General features: G+C 45.2%; 1 protein-coding gene across 5 annotated transcripts in view; it reads right to left on the bottom strand.

Moving 5' to 3' along the window:
• Window positions 1-22,442, bottom strand: part of NUP205 (nucleoporin 205) — a 1,504,202-nt gene that overhangs the window by 672,102 nt on the left and 809,658 nt on the right. For all 5 annotated transcript variants that reach the window (XR_004540594.1, XM_033957880.1, XM_033957883.1 and 2 more), the window contains exon 23: window positions 15,395-15,509. Coding sequence is in view for 4 of the 5 variants with exons in the window: in XM_033957880.1 (XP_033813771.1) it covers window positions 15,395-15,509 (115 nt within the window). In the remaining variant the exon portion in view is untranslated. The remainder of the gene's footprint in view (window positions 1-15,394; window positions 15,510-22,442) is intronic.

Here is a 22,442-nt window from a genome sequence, read left to right as displayed (position 1 = left end):
ATAAGATCAATTGTCCCCTTTTTGGACTCATCGTCACTGAATATCCTTGCACATTCGCTGATCATTTCAAAGTTAGACTATTGCAACTCGCTCTATAAAGGAGTAGCTCTTAAAGAAATCCATCGATTACAACTAATTCAAAACACCTCAATTAAGATTATAACAAATAGGAAAAAATTTGATCATGTGACGCCTCTTCTTAAAGAAGTTCATTGGCTTCCAATTGTTCACAGAATCTTCTACAAATTAGCAATATTAATATTCAATATATTAACAACCACCTTTAACATTGTGTAATTATGGCATTAGAGTCTAAGGATAATTCTTATAAGGGTACAGTCATATATATCCAAAAAAATATATATCTAGAACGTACTGTATAGTCAGTTTAGTAGAAGGGCTTCATTCATATCACATAAAAAAAACAACATGGACAGAAAAAATAAATACAAAAATGGAGAAAAACAAACCTCATCAGTGTTCTCCCTAGGGCCTTTCAGCTGGGCGGTCCGCCCGGGTAATTTAGATGACCGCCCAGCTAAATTCTGCTGCCTCCGCTGCTGCTCAACATAAAAAAAAAAAAAAAAAAGCCGGCTTGAAGATTTCACTTTAGGTGTAGCAAACTTATGCTCCGGGGCTTTAATGTGTGTGTGCCGGCTTCTCTTCTCTTCTCTCCGAAACCGGAAGTTATGTCCGGGGGGGGGGGGGGGGAAGAGAAGGGAAGCCGGCACGCACATGTTCCATCCCCGAAGCATAAGTTCGCTACGGGCTAAGGCGGGAGACAGGTCAGTGAAGCTTTCCATTTGCTCTTCTTGCTGCCGGGTCCTGCCTACTTTCAGTTTCCGCGAAGGCAGGACCCGGCAGCATTTCCAATCAATTGTGATCTTGGGCCGATCAGCCTTCTTCTCCGACGGCAGAATTGACATCGGGGAGAGGAATGCTGGTCAGCCCAAAGTAGGCAGAGGTTGGTGGGGGCGGCGGCCAGCGGCTTTGGGGCCTGTTCCCCGATGGCAGTGACATTGGCAGTGGCTTGGGGGTGGGCAAGGAGAAAGAAAGTAAGAGGGCAGGAAGAGAAACAGAAAAAAAGAAATGGGGCATGAAGAGAGAAAGAAAGAAAGGGCAGGAAGAGATGAAGAAAAAGTTGTGGGGAGGAGAATGAGGTCAGGAGGAGAGGAAGCATACAGGCTGAAAGAAGGGAAGAAAGATTGGATGCACAGTCAGAAGAAGAAAGTGCAACCAGAGATTCATGAAATCACCAGACAATAAGGTAGGAAAAATGAGTTTATTTTAAATTTACTGATCAAAATGTGTCTGAATTTATATCTGCTGTCTATATTTTACACTATGGTTCTCTTTTACTATACCGCAATAGCGTTTTTTAGCGCAGGGAGCCTATGAGCGTCAAGAGCAGCACTGGGCATTCAGCGCAGCAAACTGCTATCGTGGTTTAGTAAAAAGGGAGGGGGTATATTTGTCTATTTTTGTATGGTTGTTAGTGAGGTGACAGTGCATAGAGTCATCTGCTTTGACCTCTGAGAAAACCCCGGAATAGGAATGATTATTAACATTTTCTCTGCCTACAGTGTGCTTTGTGATTTTTTTTAAAAAATTTTTATTGTTAGTAGATCATTTTGACTTGGTCATTTTAAAAGTAGCTTGCAAGCCCAAAAAATAGCCAATGGTAGACTTCAGAGGGTGGTGGTTAACGGTACCCTCTCTAAAACGTCAGAAGTGACAAGTGGAGTACCGCTCCTTTTCAACTTATTCATAGGGGACCTGACTCAGGGGCTTCAAGGTAAAATAACACTATTCGCCGACGACGCCAAACTATGTAACATAGTGAGCGGCTCCAATTTACACAATATTTTGTTGGAACGTTGGTCATCTACCTGACAGCTGGGCTTCAACGCCAAGAAATGCAAGGTATCCATATTCAAGTTTCATCACGGTGCTCTGGTTTTGGCTCCAGTATTTGTCACTTCCGTTCACCAGATCTGGCTATCCGTTACCGTCTCATATGTCAAAGACTCACTCGTTATAATTAGCGGTGATTCACACGTCTCTTCGTAATGGACATGTCCGATTTTAGCATTTGGATCTTAGTACTATGGGTTTGGTCTTTTCTGGTTTCCTTTCTATAGTATGCTTTTCGTCTGGAGTCTTTTGAGTTTAGAATTACATTTTATGACGTATTTTTGTGGTTATAATTGTATGACATGTCTAAATTGGTCAAGTTATCCATTCTTTCTATTTTTGTCCCCTCATACAGTGGCAGACCGTCCCGGGTGCCAGCCGGCTGGATCCAGAACCTTCCAAGCTGCTCTAAATAGCACCTGCACCTCAGCACGGCTGCCGTATTTATTCTGAAGCAGAGTCAGCAGCTGCACTGAAGTGCAGGAAGGTCCCAAGATGACTGCATTTGCCGCCTCTGCCTCCCGAATTGCGGAACTTTGCTGCAATTCCCTGTGTCTGCCGGCCCACCCCCTCCAACGTCACTTACATCTTCCAGAGGCAACAGAAGCAGTCATCATGGGAACTTGCTGGTTTGGAGGGAGAGAGGAGTATAGAAGAGTGGTGGAGGGAGAAAGAGGAGGTCAGAATGGTAAGGAAGGGTGGTGGAGGGAGAGAAAGGGGGCAGATGCTGATGGAATTGGTATGCAGGGAAAGGAGAGAGAGACATAAGGGGGAAGGATACTGGATGGAATTGGGTTGGAGGGAAAGAAAGGGGGCAGATGCTGATTGAAGTGGGGGGAAGGGAGAGGAGAGAGTAAGTAAGAGGCCAGACCATAGGGGTGTGGGAGAGGGAAGGGAAGAAGAGGAGAGAGATGCCAGACCATTGAAGGACGGAAGGGAAGAAGATGGATGCCAGAATAATAGGGGTGTAGGGAGAGATGGAAGGGGAATACAAGGAGAGAAGATGCCATATAGAAGGGGCAGAGAGAGGGTACACAGTGGATGAAAGGAAGAGAGTGTCAAGACTATGAGGAAAGCAGAAACCAGAGAAGACAATGTAGAAAAAAATTATATTTATTTATTTTTTTGCTTTAGGGGAGATGCATCGCTGTTTCTGTGGTGTTGCATTGTATACAGAGTCCAGCTTCTTGGTAGTTCAATTTAACCTTTGTCTACGTTTTTCTATTTTATCCCCCCCTTTTACAAAACTGTAGAGCGTTTTTTTAGCACTGGCCATGGTGGTAATTGCTCAGAATTCTATGAGAGTCTGAACTGTTACCACCAGAGCTAAAAACCACATTACAGTTTTGTAAAAGGGAGAGGGGTTAGTTTGTGATTACATATTCCATACTAGGCAAAGGTGTGTTTGAAAGACATGGTGACACCAGGAAGTATTTCTTCACAGAAAGAGTGGTGGATCACTGGAACAAGCTTCCAGTGCAGGTGATCAAGGCCACCGGCGTGATTGACTTTAAGAATAAATGGGACATCCACATGGGATCCTTACGAGGGTAGAGATAGGGAACTAGGACATTGGCACTTAGACTTAATGGGGTGGGTCAGTAGAGTGGGCAGACTTGATGGGCTATAGCCCTTTTCTGCCGTCATCTTTCTATGGTTTTCAGTTAGGATTGACTGTGTAGGATTGATCTGTACTAGTCTGGCTTGTTTAGTTTTACAATGGGTGTATTGATACACTGCTCACTGCAATATGTAAGATGCTGCCTTTTCCTAGGCACACTCTTGTGTGATGTGTGGATTGTTACTAAAAATCATGTTTTTCATACAGATGGGGGGGTGTCATAAAATGATGGGCCTCGGGTGTCACATATGCTAGTTATGCCACTGCCTTCATAGTTTATATCTAATCCACAAGCCTGCTTTAGGACCTACAGGGTATGTATCCCTCTGATTCATGACAATTTCACTTCTCATGTTATCTTATCCATTCTTTTTATTATCAACTGCCCAGATAAGCATCATTCTTTGATGTGATTGGACCTTGAAAATAAGGGCATCAGTGTTCTCCCCAGAAATTTTTTCCAGCCATGAAAAACATTTGCTGCATTTAGTGTGCCACAAAAAACATTTGCTCCGTTTAGTGTGCCGGAGTTAAAAAAGTTTGAGAGACGCTGCTCTGTACCATTTGAAAGAGGGCAAATATCTAATTATTCTAGAATTGGATACTTCTTAAATTTAATATATATATTATAGAACAACATTGGAAAATAACTAATAATAATTAACTAATACAAATAGTACACATTTAGGGCTCCTTTTACTAAGCTGCGATAGCGGTTTTACCGCGCGCTTAGCTCGCGTAGAATTGTCGCACATGCTAGACGGTTAGTTCTAGCTGTGTAGCGTGGCAATTCTGCACGCACTAAAAACGCTATTGAAGCTTAGTAAAAGGAGCCCTTAATTTTCCCCACCACCAAATTTCCCTGTCCTGCCCCACCCGGCTACTTTTTCATGCCACCCAGCTGGAAAAAATTTCTGGGGAGAACACTGCTCATACACAGGCAGCCGGGACTATGCAAGTGCCCTAAGCCACCTGTATCATCACTGGTTTGGAAAAAACTCCATACATAAATATATGAATATACTTTCATTCATTTCAAAAATTCATTTTTCAACATTTGTTTTGTCTCGTGCATCAAAATGTGTGAATAGAAATCCAATCTCTCTAAAACTAATTATAAAGGCAACAGCTTGGTCTCAAAGGAAACAATTCTTGGTAACGTGGAACAAGAAAAATGCTACACACAGAGAAACTTATCTCAAACTGCAGCAGCAATCATTTTTTATCCGATATCTTACTTCCCGACAGAAAGCACTTCTGTTTCGCCTCAAAATAATAATAACAACAATAATAACAGTTTATATACCGCAGTACCGTGAAGTTCTATGCAGTTTACAAAAGAATAAAAGATAAAAATTGATTGAACTTAAAAGAAGTGAAAGCAAGTGGTTGATAAGTCAAGAGAACCGTTATTGAGGAGAAAGAGATGTATGGATCAGCTGTCTAGATACTTCAGGTAGATTAGACAGTAATATGATACTTTTCTAGGGTTATTATCCAATATCAGAAAGCACGAGCAACCTTAGGCATTTTCAGTTCAATCCCACTTTAAGACCTCAGCGGTGCAGCCTGCGTATAGATTTCATTCACAGTTTCACCAAGGTCTTCATCAGTCTATTTTTTATACTTTTATTACGAATAATTTATTCTTTTTCCTATAACTCTATATTTGTTTGTTTTTAATACTCATCTCTTTCATGAAGCATAGCAGGGGTACTGCAGGAGGCAGGCAGGCGAGGGCAGAAGCTACAGGGCTCGCTGCCGATTCCAGCGGCAGCGAGCAGGAAAGGAGAAAGGCGAGGGGGACGCGGTGAGCCAGGGGCGGGCGAGAGCTAGCTCCGCCCACCCACATCGCGTCAGCGACTTCAGCCGGGCTCCCCCTTAAAAGGCAGGGAGCCAACGGCGCGCAGCCGTTCGGCGCGCTGCGAAGGCGAGCAGCAAAGGCGCTCGCCTTAGCGGGAGCGCCCTTGCGGAGGAGCCTTAAGAAGGAGCCAGGAGCACAGGCAGCCCAGCAGAGAAATTCCTGAGGTACATTTTCTCTAATTTATTTGCGATTCATTCTCATTCTCTTTCTCTCTCTTCTCTTACAGAACACAGGAAAGAAAACAGAGAAATGGAGGCTGCAGGAATCCAGCAGGGCTACCCAGTATACTGCATCGCATGTCATATGTATGACTACCTCCCCTTTGGGAGGCGGGCATACATATGCAATCGATGCCAGGAACTGGATAGCCTGAAGAGGGAGGTCGGAAGGCTGCAGGTTAGAGTCCAGGAGCTGGAGGGACTCTGCTCAATAGAGGAACAGTGTGGGGAAACGGAGGATACTACCAGAGAGAGCCATATCACAGAACAAGTCAGAGAGCTCAAGAAGTTCATAGAGGAGGCCTGGCAGATGGCAGAGGCACAGGACCACCAGCGTATCAGACAGGATCCGGCAGCTGGAGGTCAGGAACCAACAAACACCATGGGAGTGGGACCTAGCGTAGGGTCTGAAAATGCAGATGATGGTACCCAACAGGACCTGGCGGAAGGACCAGCGGAGATCCAGCAGAGCCCGGAGGACACGGACCTGAGACCAGAGAGAAATCTGAGGAAGGGGAAATCTGCTGTTGAAGTAGGAGACTCAATCCTGCGAGAAGTGGACAGTCACATTGCCGGAGGGAGGGAGGACCGACTAGTGACATGTCTCCCGGGGGCAAGAACAACAGACGTCATCAGCAGAATTGATAGAATCCTGGAGGGAGCCGAGACAGAGGAGACGGCAGTTGTAATCCACATTGGAACCAACGACGTCAGCAGGAAAAATTTCAACCAGACTACACTGACTGAGCAGTTCAGGATCCTGGGGCGGAAACTGAAGCTGAGATCAAAGAGGATAGCCTTCTCGGAGATCCTGCCAGTACCAAGAGCAGACGCAAGAAGACAGAGCGAACTACAAGTAATGAACGGATGGCTGAGGAGATGGTGCGAGGAGGAGGGATTCCACTTTGTTCGAAACTGGACGACCTTCTTGGGGAAGAACAAGCTCTACAGGAGAGATGGACTGCACCTGAGTACAGCTGGGACGAGGCAGCTGGCAAGAAACATCCAAAACGCCATAGACCTAGCTTTAAACTGAGGAGAAGGGGAAAGCCGGAAGTCGATCTGGCCTCGACACACCGGACATTGGTATCAAAAAATGATACTGAGCAAGGACATTGCAAAAGAGAGCTTGGGACCGAGTGGGATCTTTTGGACAAAGGGACTGAGAGAAAATTCTTGGGCAAAGGGACTATGAGAGGCTTCTTGGATAAAGGGACTGAGGGGACACTTTTGGGCAAAGGGACCGAGTGGGAACTCTTGGACAAAGGGACTGGGAGGGAACTTTTAGACAAAAGGGCTGAGTGGAAATCTTCAGAAAAAAGGCCCACAGATGCAATGCAGGGGCCCAGTGCCCAAACGAATCTAACAGGCATGGTTGAAAGAGAACAATGGGAGCCAGGGGACCATCCAAAAAAGGGGATACTGGATGGGGGCAAAACGGACACGCCACGGGAGGTGGATGACCGAGTAAAGGCAAGCCAGGTGGGAGCGCCGAGCCATGGAAAGAAAACAGCAGGGCGGGCGACAAATCAGGACCTATATTGCCTCTACACAAATGCGAGGAGCCTCAGGGCCAAAATGGGAGAGCTGGAAATTATAGCCAGTCAAAAAGCCCTGGACATAATTGGAATCACAGAAACATGGTGGGCTGATGACAATAAATGGGATGTGGTCATACCAGGGTACAAACTTTACAGGAGAGACAGGACACACAAGAAGGGTGGAGGAATAGCGCTATACATAAAAGACTCCATACCCTCAACCAAAATGGAAACAGCAGTAAGGTCGGAAGGCTTGGAATCAATATGGGTTAAGCTACCAGGAGGATCTGGAGCAGACATCAAATTGGGTCTATACTATCGTCCGCCTGGCCAATCGGAAGAAATCGACCGGGACCTGGAGACGGAACTGCGGCAGGTATGCAAGAATGGAAGTGTGGTGGTGATGGGGGACTTCAACTACCCTGGGATAGACTGGAGTATCGGGCACTCAAGTTGCGAGAGAGAGACCAAATTCCTGGAAGCCACGAGGGACTGCTTCCTGGAACAGCTGGTCACGGAACCTACACGAGGAGAAGCTACTCTTGATCTAATCTTCAGTGGACTGGGGGGACCTGCAAAGGAAGTAGCGGTATTAGACCCACTGGGGAACAGCGATCACAACATGATCCAGTGCAGACTAGAACTGGGATCATCCAGGGTGAAAAGAACCACAACAACAAGGGAATTATGATGCAATGAGGAAAATGGTGGGGAAGAAACTCAACGGCAGCACAAGGAAGATAGAGTCCGTAGAAATCGCCTGGACCCTGCTCAAGCGTACGGTGCACGAAGCACAGAACCTGTATGTCCCCAGGTTCAGAAAAGAGTGCAAGAAAAATCGAATAAAGAACCCAGCATGGATAACGGCAGCTGTAAAAAAGGCGATCAGTAACAAGAAAGCATCGTTCAAAAAATGGAAACAGGACCAAACGCAGGCCAACCAAAAGGAACACAAGGAAAGCCAGAAGGAGTGCCACCGAGTGGTTAGGAGAGCAAAGAGGGAATATGAAGAGAGACTAGCGGGAGAGGCAAAAAATTTCAAATCATTCTTCAGGTACGTAAAGGGAAAGCAACCAGCGAGGGAGGAAGTGGGGCCCTTGGATGATGGGGATAGAAAGGGAGTAGTGAGGGAGGAAAAAGAAATAGCTGACAAGTTAAATGACTTCTTTACGTCGGTCTTCACGAGGGAGGACACATCCAACATTCCGGAACCAGAGGAAATAGAAAATGGAGATCAAGATAGCAAGCTGGTCCAATTAGAGGTGAGCCAGGAGGATGTCCTCAGGCAGATAGACAAGCTAAAGAGCGACAAGTCGCCAGGTCCGGACGGCATTCACCCAAGGGTGCTCAAGGAATTAAGGAATGAAATAGCAGAGACACTTCAGCAAATATGCAACCTATCCCTAAAAACTGGAGAGATCCCGGAGGACTGGAAAATAGCTAATGTCACGCCCATCTTCAAGAAGGGTTCGAGGGGCGACCCGGGAAACTATAGGCCGGTAAGCCTCACATCGGTCCCGGGAAAGATGATGGAGGCACTGATTAAGGACAGCATCTGTGACCATATCGAAAAAAAATGGACAGCTAAGGTCGAGCCAGCATGGGTTCTGCAAGGGTAGGTCGTGCCTCACAAACTTGTTGTACTTCTTTGAGGGGGTAAATAACCAGGTGGACAAAGGTGAACCCATAGACATAATTTACCTAGACTTCCAGAAAGCCTTCGATAAGGTACCACATGAGCGGTTGCTCAGGAAGCTATGGAATCATGGGGTATGCGGGGAGGTCCACCGATGGATCAAAAACTGGCTGGCAGACAGGAAGCAGAGGGTTGGTGTAAAGGGCCATTACTCGGACTGGCAAGGGGTCACGAGCGGGGTTCCTCAAGGATCGGTGCTGGGACCGCTCCTGTTTAACATATTCATTGACGACCTGGAGGCAGGAACAAAATGCGAGGTCATCAAATTTGCAGATGACACCAAACTATTCAGCAAGGTTGAAACCACGGTTGACTGCGAGAATCTCCAAAGGGATCTTACGACATTGGAAGAATGGGCGAAAAAGTGGCAAATGAGCTTCAATGTAGGGAAATGCAAGGTCATGCATATAGGGAGAAGGAACTCGATGTTCACTTACAAAATGGGGGGATCAATGCTAGGGGTCAGTAATCTGGAAAGAGACTTGGGAGTGATGGTAGACACGACATTGAAGGCGTCGGCACAATGCGCCACAGCCTCGAGGAAAGCAAACCAAATGTTAGGTATCATTAAGAAGGGTATCTCGACCAAAACGAAGGAAGTCATCCTGCCACTGTACCGGGCTATGGTGCGCCCGCATCTGGAATACTGTGTACAGTACTGGTCACCGTACCTCAAAAAGGACATGGCAATGCTTGAGGGAGTCCAGAGAAGAGCAACTAAACTGATTAAGGGTATGGAAAACCTTACATACACTGACAGACTGAAGAAGCTGGGGCTGTTCTCCCTGGAAAAGCGGAGACTCAGAGGAGATATGATAGAGACCTTCAAGATCCTGAGGGGCATCGAAAAGGTTGACAAAGACAGATTTTTCAATTTGAAAGAAACCACAAGAACAAGGGGTCACTCGATGAAATTGAAGGGGGACAGGTTTAAAACAAACGCAAGGAAGTTCTTTTTCACACAGAGGGTGGTGGACACATGGAACACCCTTCCGGAGGCCGTGATAAGAAATAGCACAGTACAGGGTTTCAAGGATGACCTGGATAGGTTCCTGGAAGACAAAGGGATTGAGGGGTACAGATAAGAGCAGTGGAAGGTTTAGAGATAAGTGTAGAGGTAGGCATAAAATTAGTCAGGGACCGCTGATCAGGCAATATGCCTGATGGGCCGCCGCGTGAGCGGACCGCTGGGCTGGATGGACCTCTGGTCTGCCCCGGCGGAGGCGACTACTTATGTACTTATGAACTTCATTCCAACATAGGCTATGTTTCGCCCAGAGGGCTTTATCAAGGTATTTCCTCTGACAATATGAAAGAGGTATATCAATAAATATAACTCAGCCACAGTTACTTTTCAGACAGTTTTAAAACTACCCCACAGAAACATAACGTAAAGTCTCTAAGGGTAATCTTACTAAACTTCAATCGGTATATTTAAATCAGCACATTTAAACTTATAGTGTTCTTGCAAATACCTTAGTTATGCCAGTTCCATGAGTGCTATATTGTCAAATTTCCTCAGCAAACATGGCCGCGGCTTTTTTTGGAAAGAATTTAAACGTAATGATCTCATTTGCACGTATCCAATCAGATTTCAAGGCAGACACGGAACTATTTAAACTAATGTCATCCATTCTACTTCCGTATTAAAACCCTGTGGTTTGACAGTATTTAGTGAAAAAATCCATTTTTGTTCTTTAGAGACGGAGAATACATCTGCGACTACTTTTTTTTGTAACTTTTGATATTACATCTTTGTATACCCAAATTCCTCAAACTGCTGCATTGGAAATAGTGGAAGAAACCTTAGGTAATATGGATCTGGGCCGTTTCAAAAAAGATTGGCTTATGAAGTTAGCTACATTAGTAGTAAAATCAAACTATTTTTGGTATCAAGGTAATTTCTACTATCAGACTCAAGGAGTCGCGATGGGGGCTAATTTGTATGTCTCTGAATTTTAAGCAGATTATATATATCCAGCACCAATCTTTCAAAATGTGAAATTATGGAAACGCTACCTGGATGACGTGTTGATCCTCTGGGGGGGGATCTTATGTGGAATTAGAAGGGTTTTTAGTATGGATTAACACCTTGGATCCACATCTCACCTTTACTATGACTTATCATCCAAATAAGATTGCGTACCTGGATTTAATGATCAAGAAAGATCAGCCTATTAGAACTACTCTGTATAGGAAAGAGGTAGAACGGAACAATTTTCTACATTTTTTGAGTTATCACCCATATTTTCTAAAATATAATATACCAGTGAGCCAATTTCTGAGAATACGGCGTATTTGCTCAGATCAAGAGGAATTTGATAGACAGGCTAAAATAATGACCCAAAGGTTTCAAGAAAGAGAATACCCAAGGAAATCTATTAGGAAAGCCTACCTCCTGGCTAAATTTGCCCAGAGATCCTTACTTATCCAAGAGAAAATTATAAATGATACAGATGAAAATCTGATCTGTATACTTCCCTATATAGATATAAGTGGGAAATTCTTTCAAAGTATGAAAAACCATTGGTCAGTATTGCAGCTTCACCCATGTTTTCAGCAATATCCGACTGTATCCTACAAGAGAGGACAGACTATAGGGGAAATATTATCTCTTCAGAAATTTGAGAAAAGGGGTGAAGGAGAGAAAGGTGATCAAATCTTTGCTCATAAAATCTGTGGACAATGTCAATGGTGTAAGCAAGCTATAGTAGGTCCAGAATGGACCCATCCAGGTACGAAGAAGGTCTTTAAATCGAGGATAAACACTTCATGTGTGAGCACTCATGTAGTATATATTATCCAATGCCAGTGTGATTTGGTATATGTAGGCAGAACAAGTAGGAAAATCAATGTTAGGCTTACGGAACACAAATCTAAAATTAATACCGGGAGTCTGGATGCACCCCTTGTTCAACATTGGCAAGCATTGAGGCATAAAATTACAGACTTGAAATGGAGAATTATAGACTATATTGAAGTAGGGTGGGAAGGTGATAACTATGTAGAACGTTTAAATTTTAATGAACAAAAATTGATTTTTTCACTAAATACTTTCAAACCACGGGGTCTTAATACGGAAGTAGAATGGATGACATTAAATAGTTTAAATAGTTCCATGTCTGCCTTGAAATCTGATTGGATACATACAAATGAGATCATTACGTTTAAATTATTTCCAAAAAAAGTTGCGGCCATGTTTGCTGAGGAAACTTGACGATATAGCACTCATGGAACCGGCATAACCAAGGTATTTGCAAGAACACTATAAGTTTAAATGTGCTGATTTAAATATACCAATTGAAGTTTAGCAAGATTACCCTTAGAGGCTTTAAGTTACGTTTCTGTGGGGTAGTTTTAAAACTGTGTGAAAAGTAACTATGGCTGAGTTATATTTATTGATATACCTCTTTTATATTGTCAGGGGAAATACCTTGATAAAGCCCCCTGGGCGAAACATAGCCTATGTTGGAATGAAGAACCCCTGCTAGGCTTCATGAAAGAGATGAGTATAAAAACAAACAAATATAGAGTTATAGAAAAAAGAATAAATTATTTGTAATAAAAGTATAAAAAATAGACCGATAAAGACCTTGGTGAAACTGTGAATGAAATCTATACGCAGGCTGCACCGCTGAGTTTATCTCCCTCAAAATTCTCAGGAACCTGTTCTATGATGCCCCAGCGTAAATCTGCAAAAGAATGTTGAAATTGCATGCAATGGGGAACCATGGGAGAACTCATAGATTGAGTGTTAATTCAGCTCTTATGTTCTACTAGTCGTTAAGCCCGTTACATTAACGGGTGCTAGAATTTATGTCTGTCTGTATTTTTCTTTCTGTCTCTTTCCTCCCTCCATTTCCCTGTGTAGCGCTGTCTCTGCTTTCTTCCTCAGTCTGCACTCTCAAGCTGTAACATTACTGCTTAGCTTTTTCTCCCTGCAAGCATCTCTGCTCTCTTTCTCATCCCCAGTCTCTTTGCTATTTTTCTCTTCTTGCAGGGGTCTCTGCTCTCCTTCCTCTATATGTTCCTGATTCCTGCAAACTTCTGTTTTCTCTGTATGCTCTTGATCCTGTGTTTCCCTGTAGGTGTCTTTTCCCTTTTTTTTTTTTTATTCCTTCTTCATGTATGGTTGATTTATTAAAAGTTTTTTTATTTTTCCTATTTGTTGCATGCCTATCTCCTTGGCCGCTGTATGTTTCTAATTTTTTGCTTTGTGTGTTTGTTTGTGTTTTTTTGCTGATTGTCTACTTGGTCGCTGTCAGTCTGTCTGTCTCATTGGCTGCTGTATGTCTGTATGCCTTTTTTTCAGTCTAACTCCTTGGCCACTGTATGTCTGGAAGGTTTTTTTTCCTGAATTTATCCTTGGGCATTGTATTTTTTATTTTTTTCTGTTTGTCTCCTTGGCTGTTTGTATTTTTTTGCTGTCTCTCTGTCTGTCTACTTGGACGCTATATGTAAGTATGTCTGTCTCCTTGGCTGCTGTATGTCTGTTTGTCATTTTTTTTCCTGTCTCTCTCTCCTTGTCCTCTGTGTTTTGTTATTTTTTCAATCTGTCTCTTTAGCCCCCTGTCCTTCTGTGACTGTCTGTGTGTCTCTCTCTACTTGTGCACTGTTGTTTGTTTGTTTTTTTCAATCTCTCTTTAGCTCCTGATCCCCTCTCACTGACCCTTGCGCGACTGCATGTAATTCCGGTTAGGTTTCCATGGCAACCCTGCTCGCGGGTCTGTGAGTGTAGGGCCGTTTTGTCGGGTCTGGCGGCGCCGGGTTGGGAAGAGTCCTGGCTCCTTTTTTGGTTTGGGCCCGTGCAGAGGGGCTCAACAGCGCACAACCACCTTTCCTTCCCTCCCTCCATCAGGTGCAGTGCAGCTCCACCAATGTTAAAAGCAGCCGCGTCGAAATCGGAGCCCTGCCACTGCCGTAGCACTTTCCCCTCTGCCTTGGTCCCGTCCCTTCTCTGACATATGGGACCGCGGCAGAGGGAACTTGTTACAGTGGCGGCAGGGCTCCAATTTCAAAGCAGCTGCTTTTAACATAGGCGGAGCTGAACTGTACCTGATGGAGGAAGGGAAGGAACGGTGGGGCAAATTTGGTCAACGGCAGGAATTGTTTGGCGGACCAAGCACCGTGAAACCGTGAGGAAGGCCGCCGCAGCCTCGCAGCTAGGTAGGGGGACAACAATGGCGCTTATGCTCAAGCCCCCGCCGCAGCTCCTCTCTCGATCCTGGTGCGGTTCGAGAGAGGATTCGTGGCGGCGGCTTGAGCATAAGCGCGATTGTTGTCCAAGTTGCCGAGTTTGGTGACGTAAACCCGCGCATGCGCACTAAAAAAAAACGGGACGGATCAGGGAACACTTTTTTTTAGTGCGCATGCGCGTCCTACCATTTTATTATATTAGATAAGACGATTTTTTATAGTTCTCTGGGTACGCCACACATATAAAAGATGACAAGGGCACATTATTACATATATGACCCTTGATGATTTGCAATGAGTAATAGATTTTAAGGTGTAAGATTTATGAGTGCGGGGATGAACCCACTCGTTTGACTCAATGGTGTTTTTACAAATCTCACAGACATTACCACACTTTTTATGATACCGTCTGAGCAACGGCTCTTTGTCTCTAATAAAAAATGAATACTGAGAAAAAATAACCGAAAATAATAAAACTGAAAAGCAGATTAGAAATACTTTTGAGTTAATTACTTGAAGAAAACAAACTGAGGGGCAGGAGCAACTTCCTGAAAAGGAGACAGAGTTGAAAATATGATTGACAGTTTTCTGAAAGAATCCTATTGTTTCAGGACCACTGGACACATTGCACTAGAAACTACAGTATGTTACAATAATCAAGTTAATAAAGTATAGTTGGTTGTACAACTAAACCAAAAGTGGATTCTTCTAAGTATCGGCAAATAGCTCACAGTTTCCTTATAAGGCAAAAATATTGCCTCCTAACCATTGACTTGATGTTCCGTTGATAATATATTGTCCAGACATCTAATACTCTGGTTTGCATAATACTTATTTGTAATTTTATAATCTATAAACAGTAACATGCAATTTAAGTGTGCGCATTTACACCAGTTCAATAAATGGTTCAAGTGTTCACATTTTAAATATAGGTACATTGTTCAGCACAGGCTAATATTCTAGGGAAATATATATATATATATATTTTTATTTATAGACTAAGATTTAAATAGGTGTTTTCCTATCACCTAAATATAGGAACCCCCTAAGAGAATTAAACCCTGTGCTTTTCCAGTTTACTTTATAATGCTAATGGAACAGACTACATGGATTTAGAAGCCCTCTTCTACATTTCCACTATAGAGTCAATATATTTCTAGAGATGGGATCTCCAGAACTGGTGACAATATTTTAGACAAGGTCATACCAAAACGCTCTCCTGCTTATTTCTATACTGATAACTGTTAGACATAGGAAAGCATTCACTAAAGAAAATAGCATCTTTCAAACACTTGTTTTGGTAAAAAAACAAACAAACATACTTTAAATGAATTACTTTATTACCTTTGACTGAGAATGGTAAATGCTGAAGCTGAGAAAATAGGAAGTCCTGGCTGGTTCGCAAGTATCTCATGGTGGGGCCAGAGGTATCAGCATATGCACACAACAGGTAAATCACCTATGAATTATCACAACAATTTTATGTTAGTATTTTCTCACAAAACAAAAAGAGAAATAAAATGAAAATTCTAAATGTATAAAAAGGAAAATAATTGATTAAGAAAGAACATTTCACTTTACTATTCTTGTAATGTCAATCATTCTATTTATTTGTAGCATTTTTGAGTGGGTAAAAAAAAAATGGCTTTAAGGAGGTACTAAAGAATCACAATCAATATTTTCAATGTTATATCATCATCATACGTGGGACATCACAGGGATGAGTGTGCTTGAACAACTATCTTTTAATATTTTATTCAATAATTTGGAAGACTGAACAAAAAATTGTCATTTTTGGACATACCGTATATACTCAAATATAAAACGAGATTTTGGGGCCAAAAATATGGCGCCAAAATGAGATTCTCAGTTTATATTCGAGCCTCCTTTGGATTATGGCACTTTTTTTCCCTCCCCTCCCCACCCCAATGGTTCACTGAAGAGATCTCACTCCTCATTAAGGAGAAGAAAAAAGCATTTCTTTCCTACAAACGCACCCAGAGAAGAGAAACTAAAGTAGAATATAAGACCAGATCGGCAGCGGTCAAAAAAGCAGTTAGGGAGGCCAAACGTCGAGTGGAAGAAACTCTGGCAAAAAACATTAAAAAAGGGGACAAATCCTTCTTTAGGTATATCAGCGATAGGAAAAGGAACACAGACGGTATAGTACGCCTTAGACAACCGGACGGAAACTACGCGGTGGCGGATTCAGAAAAAGCAGAACTACTAAATGAATATTTCTGCTCAGTCTTCACCTGCGAAGCACCGGGACACGGACCACAGTTGATGATAATACAAGACGTGGATGACCCGTTTCAGAACTTTGAGTTCACTCCTGGGGACGTCTACAACGAACTGGCAAGGCTAAAGGTAAACAAGGCCATGGGACCGGACAATTTACACCCAAGAGTGCTCAGAGAATTGAGAGATGTCATGGCAGAACCGTTGGCGGTGCTCTTCAATCTCTCACTAAGTACGGGGAAAGTTCCGTTGGACTGGAAAACAGCCAACGTCGTTCCTCTACATAAAAAGGGTTGCAAGGCTGAGGCTGCGAACTATAGACCGGTAAGCCTCACCTCAATAGTGTGCAAACTCATGGAAACACTAATTAAGTATAAATTAGATACGATCCTGAACGAGGGAAATCTCCGGGATCCCAGCCAACATGGATTCACCAAGGGTAGGTCATGCCAGTCCAATCTAATAAGCTTCTTTGACTGGGTAACAAGAAGACTAGACTCAGGAGAGTCCCTGGACGTCGTGTACCTGGACTTCAGCAAAGCGTTTGACAGCGTCCCACACCGCAGGCTGCTGAACAAGATGAAATCTATGGGATTAGGAGAGACTCTAACTGCATGGGTTAAAGATTGGCTTAGTGGCAGACTTCAGAGGGTGGTGGTCAACGGTACCCTTTCTAAAATGTCAGAGGTGACCAGCGGAGTGCCACAGGGTTCGGTCCTGGGCCCACTCCTCTTCAACATATTCATTAGGGATCTGACTCAAGGGCTCCAAGGCAAGGTAACCTTATTCGCTGATGATGCCAAACTATTCAATGTAGTAAACGGCTATAATCTTCAGGATGCTATGGAGCAAGACCTGCGTACTTTAGAAAGTTGGTCCTTGATCTGGCAGCTGGGCTTCAATGCCAAGAAATGTAAGGTCATGCATCTCGGCAACGGAAATCCTTGCAGAACTTACACCCTGAATGGAGAAACTTTAGCCAGGACTACGGCAGAACGAGACTTAGGAGTAATCATCAGTGCTGACATGAAAGCATCCACTCAAGTGGAGAAGGCTTCATCTAAAGCACGGCAAATGATAGGCTGTATCAAGAGAAGCTTCGTCAACAGGAAACCTGAAGTCATGATGCCACTGTACAGAGCCATGGTGAGACCACATCTGGAATACTGTGTTCAATTCTGGAGGCCACATTACCGTAAGGATGTGCTCAGAGTTGAATCGGTTCAGCGGATGGCCACCAGGATGGTCTCGGGGCTAAAGGGTCTCCCGTACGAAGAAAGACTGAGCAAATTGCAGCTCTACACTCTCGAGGAGCGTAGGGAGAGGGGAGACATGATTGAGACATTTAAGTACATCACGGGATGGGTAGAGGTGGAAGATGATATCTTTCTTCTCAGGGGACCCTCGACCACAAGAGGACATCCGCTCAAGCTCAGGGGAGGGAAGTTCCGTGGAGACACCAGGAAATACTTCTTCACGGAGAGAGTGATTGAGCATTGGAACGAGCTTCCAGTGCAGGTGGTCGAGGCACGCAGCATCTCAGACTTCAAGAATAAATGGGATACCTATGTGGGATCCCTACGAGGTCATGCCAAGGGATAGGGTCACTAGGACTGAATGAGCGGGTCAGTAGAGTGACAGTATAATTACAATTATTCTTTAGGGGGTCAGTAGATTTGAGAGGGTGGGTAAATGGTGTGGGCAGACTTGATGGGCTATGGCCCTTATCTGCCGTCATCTTTCTATGTTTCTATGTTTCTATGAGCAACAGTGCTATTTTCCACCCCTCCAGATGCCTGGCACTGCTATTTTCCACCCCTTCCCCCCAGATGCCTGGCACTGCTATCTTCCACCCCTTCCCATGACTGGCACTATCTCTCCATCCCCCCACCAAACCCCCGATGACCAGCACTGCTATCCCCAATGATGAACATTGCTATCGCATAGAAACATAGAAGATGACGGCAGAAAAGGGCTACAGCCCATCAAGTCTGCCCACTCTGCTTACCCACCCCCTGTCTATGCCCTAATGACCCAATTTCCTTATCTTGACCCTCGTAGGGATCCCACATGGGTATCCCATTTATTCTTAAAGTCTGGCACGCTGTCTGCCTCGATCACCTGCACTGGAAGCTTGTTCCAATGATCAACCACTCTCTCTGTGAAGAAATACTTTCTGGTGTCGCCATTAAATTTTCCGCCCCTGAGTTTGACAAGGTGCCCTCTTATGGCCAAGGGTCCCTTGAGAAAGAAAATATCATCTTCCACTTCGACACGTCCCGTGAGGTACTTAAATGTTTCGATCATGTCTCCCCTCTCCCTACGTTCCTCGAGAGTGTAGAGCTGCAATTTGTTCAGTCTCTCTTCATACGAGAGACCCTTGAGCCCTGAGATCATCCTGGTGGCTGTCCGCTGAACCGATTCAATTCTGCGCACATCTTTACTGTAATGTGGCCTCCAGAATTGCACACAGTACTCCAGATGAGGTCTCACCATGGCCCTGTACAACGGCATTATGACTTCAGGCTTTCGGCTGACGAAACTTCTATTGATACAACCCAATATCTGCCTTGCCTTAGATGAAGCCTTCTCCACTTGATTGGCAGTTTTCATGTCTGCACTGATGATTACTCCTACATCTCGTTCTGCTGAAGTCCTAGTTAAAGTTTCTCCGTTCAAGTACGTCCTGCATGGATTTCCGCTTCCGAGGTGCATGACCTTACATTTCTTAGCATTGAAGCCTAGCTGCCAGGTTGAGGACCAACTTTCCAATGTAAGCAGGTCCTGCGCCATATAATTCTGTAAACTGCATTCACTTACTATATTACATAGTTTGGCGTCATCGGCGAATAGTGTTATTTTACCTTGAAGCCCTTGAGTCAGATCCCCTATGAATATGTTGAAAAGGAGTGGACCCAGGACCGAGCCCTGCGGCACTCCACTGGTCACCTCCGATGTTTTAGAGAGGGTACCATTAACCACTACCCTCTGAAGCCTGCCACTCAGCCAATCATTGACCCATGCAGTTAGTGTCTCTCCTAACCCCATCGATTCCAGCTTGCTTAGCAGCCTACGGTGTGGGACACTGTCAAAAGCTTTACTGAAGTCCAGGTACACGACGTCCAAAGACTCTCCCAAGTCCAACTTTCTTGTTACCCAGTCAAAGAAGCTGATGAGATTGGATTGGCAGGACCTACCCTTGGTGAATCCATGCTGACTGGGATCCCGAAGATTCCCTTCATTCAAGATCGTGTCCAATTTGCTTATAATTAGTGTTTCCATGAGTTTGCACACTATTGATGTGAGACTCTATAATTCGCAGTCTCTGCCCTGCAACCCTTTTTATGCAGAGGAACGACATTAGCTAATTTCCAGTCCAGGGGAACTTTCCCCTTACTTAGGGAGAGATTGAATAGCTCAGCCAACGGTTTCGCCAGGACATCGCTCAATTCTCTGAGCACTCTTGGGTGCAAATTGTCTGGTCCCATGGCTTTGTTCACCTTGAGTCTTGCCAGTTCACTGTAAACTTCACCTGGTGTGAACTCAAAATTCTGAAACGGGTCTTCTGTGCTTTGTGTTGCCTTCATCTGCGGACCGTGTTCCGGTGCCTCACAGGTGAAGACTGAGCAGAAGAATTAATTCAGTAGTTCGGCTTTATCGGAATCTGCTTCCACGTAACTTCCGTCTGGTCTTCTAAGGCGTACTATCCCGCCTGTGTTCCTTTTTCTGTCACTAATATACCTGAAGAAGGATTTGTCCCCCTTTTTAATGTTTTTTGACAGAATTTCTTCCACTCAAAGTTTTGCCTCCCTAACTGCCATTTTGACCGCTGTAGACCTGGTCCTATATTCTACCTTGCGCTTGTATATTCTCCGTGCGCTTGTAGGAGAGAAACGCTTTTTTCTTCTCCTTAATGAGGTGCAAGATCTCCGTGGTGAACCATTGGGGTTTATTGTTTCTTTGTTGTTTATTTACTGATTTTATGAAGCGGCTAGTTGCTTCATGTATGGTTGATATCAGTGTTAACCACTTAGCTTCTACATCATTGGTCTCCGCTTGGTCCTGCAGCGTCCGATGGACGCAATCTCCCATGCGTGCGAAGTCTGTGCCCCGGAAATTGAGTAACTTTGTTTTCGTGTTTGATCCAGGGAAGCCTTTTCTAAGGTTGAACCATACTATGTTGTGGTCGCTGGAGGCTAGCGTATCTTCTACTGAGACCTCTGAGACGCTATCCCCGTTGGTAAGTACCAGGTCGAGGATTGCCTGGGCCCTAGTGGGCTCCGTTACCATTTGTTTGAGACGTGCTCCCTTTATGGAGGTTAAGAGCCTCCTGCTACCGCTGGTTGTCGCTGAAAATGAGTTCCAGCCTGCATCATGCTGGCATTCCAATCTTCTCCCCCCCCCCTCATTGACCGGCTCTCAAATCCTCCACTATCCATTCCCCCTGCTCCAGACCGACATCACACTTACAGTCCTGATGCTCTGGAAGCCATCACTGCACAGATGCTCAAGGCCCTTCAGCCCGGCACAGAGTATCGGTTTCTGAAGAATTGGGACTGTAAGTGTGATGTCGATCTGGGGCAGGGAGGAAAGGGTAGTGGAGGATGACTTCTTCTGTACTTTTCTTTTGTCGTGGTGCACCCCCTCTGAAGCAACTTTCAATTTCCACTTGGGTAGACCGCTGTAAAGGAGGCCACGGGCAGCAAGAGGAAGGAGATGGTGGCACATGAATGGCAGGAAGGCAAAGAGATAGGACACATGGATAGAGTGAAGGGGAAGAGATGGTGCACATGGACGGAGGGAAGGAGAAGAAATGGGGCACATGAATGGAGAGAAGAGAAAGAGAAGGAAAAGATGGTGCACATGGATGGAGTGAAAGGGAAGAGTTAGAAAGATAGATTTGAGATGGAGGCAGAAAAATGGAATTAAACTGAATATGAAAATCAGTGCCAAAGAAGGATGTAGTGCAAAAAATGAAGGAGCGGAAAGAAAAACAAATGCAAAAGAAGTCTTTGGAAACAGAGTAGAGAGCTGCACGGGAACGGGGACGACGGGAATCCCGCGGGACCCGCGAGCATCCCGCGGGTTCCCCCTTCGGGTCACGGAGATCCCGTGGGGACGCCCTCTAGGGTCGCGGGAATCCCGTGTGGACGCCCCCTAGGGTCGCGGGGATCCCGTGGGGATGCCTCCGAGGATCGCGGGGTTCCTGCGGGGCTGGATGTACTCAGTCGTGCGGCTCTTCTTCTCTCTACCTGCTCTGCTTGCAGCACAGAGCCAAGGGAAGTCTTCCCGACGTCAGCGCTGACGTCGGGAGGACTTCCGTTCGGCTCTGTGCTGCAAGCAGAGCAGGTAAGGAGACGGAGAGTAGCCTCACGGTTCGAGTGGCTACCAAGGGAGGGGGCGGTCTGCCCCGAATGCAGCACAGCCGGCCAGGTCCCCTTAATTTTGTGGCGCTTCCCCGACCGACCGACCGACAACAGCCCCGGTCTGACAATCCTCCCTGCCCTGTAGCCGCGAATCTAAATTACCTTCTTACAGCAGCTGTAAGAAAGTAATTTAGATTTGCGGTTAAGGGCAGGGAGGTTTGTCGGACCGGGGCTGTTGTCGGTCGGGGAAGCGCCACAAAAGTAAGGGGACCTGGCCGGCTGTGCTGCACCCGGGGCGGGAGAGAAGGAGGGGGGAGAAGGACGCTGAAAGCACTGGAGAAGACAAAGGGGTGGAGAAGGATGCTAAAAGGCCATGGGGAAGACGGGCCGGAGGGGGGAGGGGGGGAAGGACTCTGAAAGCACTTGTGGAAGACAGAGAGGAGAGAAGGATGCTGAAAGCAGATGGGGAAGACAAAGGGGTGGAGAAGGACGCTGAAAGGACATGGGGAAGAGGGGGGGTGGAGAAGGACACTGAAAGGCCATGGGGAAGACAGAGAGGGAGAAGGACGCTGAAAGGACATGGGGAAGCAGAGGGGGGAGAAGGACACTGAAAGCACATGGAGAAGACAGAGGGGGGAGAAGGACGCTGACAGGACATGGGGAAGATGGGGGGAAAAGGACGCTGAAAGGAAATGGGGAAGAGAGAGTAGGGAGAAGACGCTGGCAGGGAAGAAGACAGATGCCAGACTATGGGGGGAGCGGAGGGAAGAAGATGGGTGCCAGAC

The sequence above is a fragment of the Geotrypetes seraphini genome, chromosome 9, assembly GCF_902459505.1.
Source record: "Geotrypetes seraphini chromosome 9, aGeoSer1.1, whole genome shotgun sequence".
NCBI lineage: Eukaryota > Metazoa > Chordata > Amphibia > Gymnophiona > Dermophiidae > Geotrypetes > Geotrypetes seraphini.
This window is presented reverse-complemented; position numbering and strand designations above follow the sequence as displayed.